Source organism: Octopus bimaculoides, chromosome 10 (genome assembly GCF_001194135.2).
Source record: "Octopus bimaculoides isolate UCB-OBI-ISO-001 chromosome 10, ASM119413v2, whole genome shotgun sequence".
Classification (NCBI taxonomy): Eukaryota; Metazoa; Mollusca; class Cephalopoda; order Octopoda; family Octopodidae; genus Octopus; species Octopus bimaculoides.
In genome coordinates this window covers 74,958,475-74,961,766 of record NC_068990.1, presented here as the reverse complement: position 1 = coordinate 74,961,766, position 3,292 = coordinate 74,958,475, and the positions used below count along the sequence as shown (strand labels likewise).

Genomic DNA, 3,292 nt, shown 5'->3' with positions numbered 1-3,292 from the left:
TATATATATATATATATATATATATATATATATATATACACTATACTATACGATATTTGGGGTTGTTTGTGCAGAATTATTGTTATCGAGTGTCCCGGTCATCACAAGCAGCCTTTTCCAGGAGATGGGGTGACGGAGTCTGGTGGGAGCCTTATCCGATAATCGTTTCTAGAAAAAGATTGTGAATTACGGAAGAATTGGCTGCTATTTCTAGGACGATGAGCAGCCACGGGGGTCTCGTGTGTTGGTCCGTACACATGATATATATATATATATATATGTATAAATACACACACACATATATATACATACATGCACACTTCCCTCTCTCTTCTATATGTATGCATGCGCGTGCGTTCTATATATATATTTTTTTAATAAGGCCACAAATTAATTCGGGCGAACTGAATTTGAAATGGCGCGTTACCTCTCAAGATGCAACTTATACATACTTACATACATTCGAATATACACATATATATACATGTATTTATATATATATGCTGAGCGCGAATGAACAATTTCAAATTCAGTTTAATCGTTGCCTTATTATTATCAAATGTAGCTGGCATAATAATAATATACATACATATATGCATGCATGTGTGTACTTAACTACAAGCTATTTTTCGAAAAATAAACAAAAGGGCCCAGGTTGAAATGTAAGCTCTCCTCGTCATCCTGTTTCATGTTACCTTTTACAAATTTTATTATCTACTTGAATTTGTTTGTGCGTGGAGTCTTATATATTCGCTACATCAAATTAACGTTATCCGCCTTTTTTCTTTTTTAATTTTCATTTCGTCGCTTTTTTCACATGGTTTTTGTACGGAAATGTTAACTAGATCATAATCATATCAGGTTGATGCAAAACCTATCACAAAGTTTGTTTAGTCACCCATTAATGGATTCCCTCTTGCTAAACAAAGACGGTGCTCTGCATACGTGCACGTGGTACATTTATCAAAAATAAAATCCGATTATTATACATTTATATTTCAAATTACGTTTTTAATTATATATATAGAATAATAATAATAATAAAATAGTAATAATAATAATAATAATAATATTAGGGATAAAATCCAAAATTACAGGTAAAAACTAAATTAAAATTAAATTAAGTTTCACAGTATAAAATATATAGTATTAGGGAAATATATTATATATATCACATATAAATAAATTTAGAGATGGAAACTAGGGGCAGTGGTCTGTGTAAATAGCTCGTTGCATGTTTTTATTTTTCATTTTCACTGTGGTTTTTTGTACGGAAAGGTTAATTAAATCAGTCATTCTACCAGTACACATTGATGAGAATCATTACTGTGATATAAATCTACAAAATCACCCATCAATGGATACAATATGTTTGCTGTGCTGACAACGAGCAGGAGACCTGCATCCGCGCACGTGTTTTATTTTTTAATTAAAAAATCAAAATTCCCCAAAAAGAATTTTAAATGAATACAAATATATTTTTATTTAAAATTAAATATGTATTTTTAAAACATAAATTACACTATATTACAAATAAATAATATTTTTTTGACATCGAAATCAGAGCCAGTAGTTTTCTCTGTCGTTTTTTGTTCGGAAAGGTAAATTAAATCACACTCATTCCACCAATACACATTGATGAGAATCAATACTGTGATATAAATCTACAAAATCACCCATCAATGGATACAATATGTTTGCTGTGCTGACAACGAGCAAGAGACCTGCATCCGCGCACGTGTTTTATTTTTTAATTAAAAAATCAAAATTCCCGAAAAGAATTTTAAATGAATACAAATAATCATATATTTTTATTTAAAATTAAATATGTATTTTTAAAATATAAACTATACAATATTATATTACAAATAAATAATAATTTTTTGACATCGAAATCAGAGCCAGTAGTTTTCCGTGTAAACAGCTCGCTGCCATGTGGTTGCTGAACTGACAGGAAGTGCGAGACAAGCATGTATGGCTGCCACTTCCTGTTATAATGGGTTGTGTGCTCGCTTCTGGCTTTGCTCTTTAAATACTTCTCTCTTTCTTTCTCTGTCTCTTTCCTTATTTCTTTCTGTCTCTCTCTATCTCTTTGTGTCTTTCTATCTCTCTATATATCTATTATTTTATTTAACTCTCCCTCTCTTTCTCTCTCTCCCCCATCCTCTTCATTCTGTATAACGATATACAGTTATATATTTATATATATATATATATATATATATATATACACTCACATTTATACATACATACATACATACACATAGAAAACAGATATTTATATCTATATAGATATAAATATATATATATACATACTTAGAAAATATATTAATTTAAATCAATGTATATGTATGTACACATATACAGATAAATATATGGTATGTATATACTCTTTGAATGTTCATGTACCCGCGGTTAAATTGGGCTAAAGCAAAAACAATACAAAACAAAGCAAAGCAAAACAAGGAAGATGAAGTAGAAGAAAAAGAATAATAAGAAAGAAAGGAAGAAAAAAAGGTGGGGGTTATACCGACAGAGTGGTAAGAAAAAGAAGAAAGGAAGAAAAAAGAAAGAAAAGGAGAACAGAAAGAAGAAATAAGTAAAAAAAGAAAAAAAGGACATACAAAAAGGAAAAGTAAAAAAAAGGAAAAAAAAAAAAAAAGACCCGCCGCCGTAGTGGTTTTTGGTTGTAGGAGTTTTCTGAGAGAACAATGCCAAGACAGAAGAGACGTAGCCAGGCTGAGATGCTCATGGAGGAGGTGAGCGTTCTGATGCGGCGCGATTCCGAGACTGAGGAAGAACATGAAAATCGAATCGCACAGTATCAAAGGTAACATTCTCGCTACTAACAAGTTGTTTTCCACTCTTCAACCTGATCCCCCCCCATGAAAAAAAACTACAGTAAATTATGCTATTGAAAATATGGATATATTTATATACATATACACATGCAATATATATGTACATTACACATGTATGTTTTAGATCTATATATATATTCATGTGATATATATCCTAGCTTCATCATTTAATTGAACATTATATACACATGCATATATATGTACATTACACATGTATGTACCTATGTATATGTTTTAGATCTATATATATATTCATGTGATATATATCCTGGCTTCATCATTTAATTGAATATTATATATATATATACACACATGCATATATATGTACATTACACATGTATGTACCTATGTATGTTTTAGATCTATATATATATTTATGTGATATATATCCTAGCTTCATCATTTAATTGAACATTATATATATATATATA

The 3,292-nt window shown here is 29.9% G+C and overlaps 1 protein-coding gene across 1 annotated transcript in view; it reads left to right on the top strand.

Moving 5' to 3' along the window:
• The first annotated feature begins 1,962 nt into the window (after positions 1 to 1,962).
• LOC106869966 (heterochromatin protein 1) overlaps positions 1,963 to 3,292 on the top strand; it is a 97,541-nt gene continuing 96,211 nt past the window's right edge. The window contains exon 1 of the mRNA XM_014915912.2: positions 1,963 to 2,830. Within this exon, the coding sequence (XP_014771398.1) occupies positions 2,712 to 2,830 (119 nt within the window). The 5' untranslated portion in view covers positions 1,963 to 2,711. The remainder of the gene's footprint in view (positions 2,831 to 3,292) is intronic.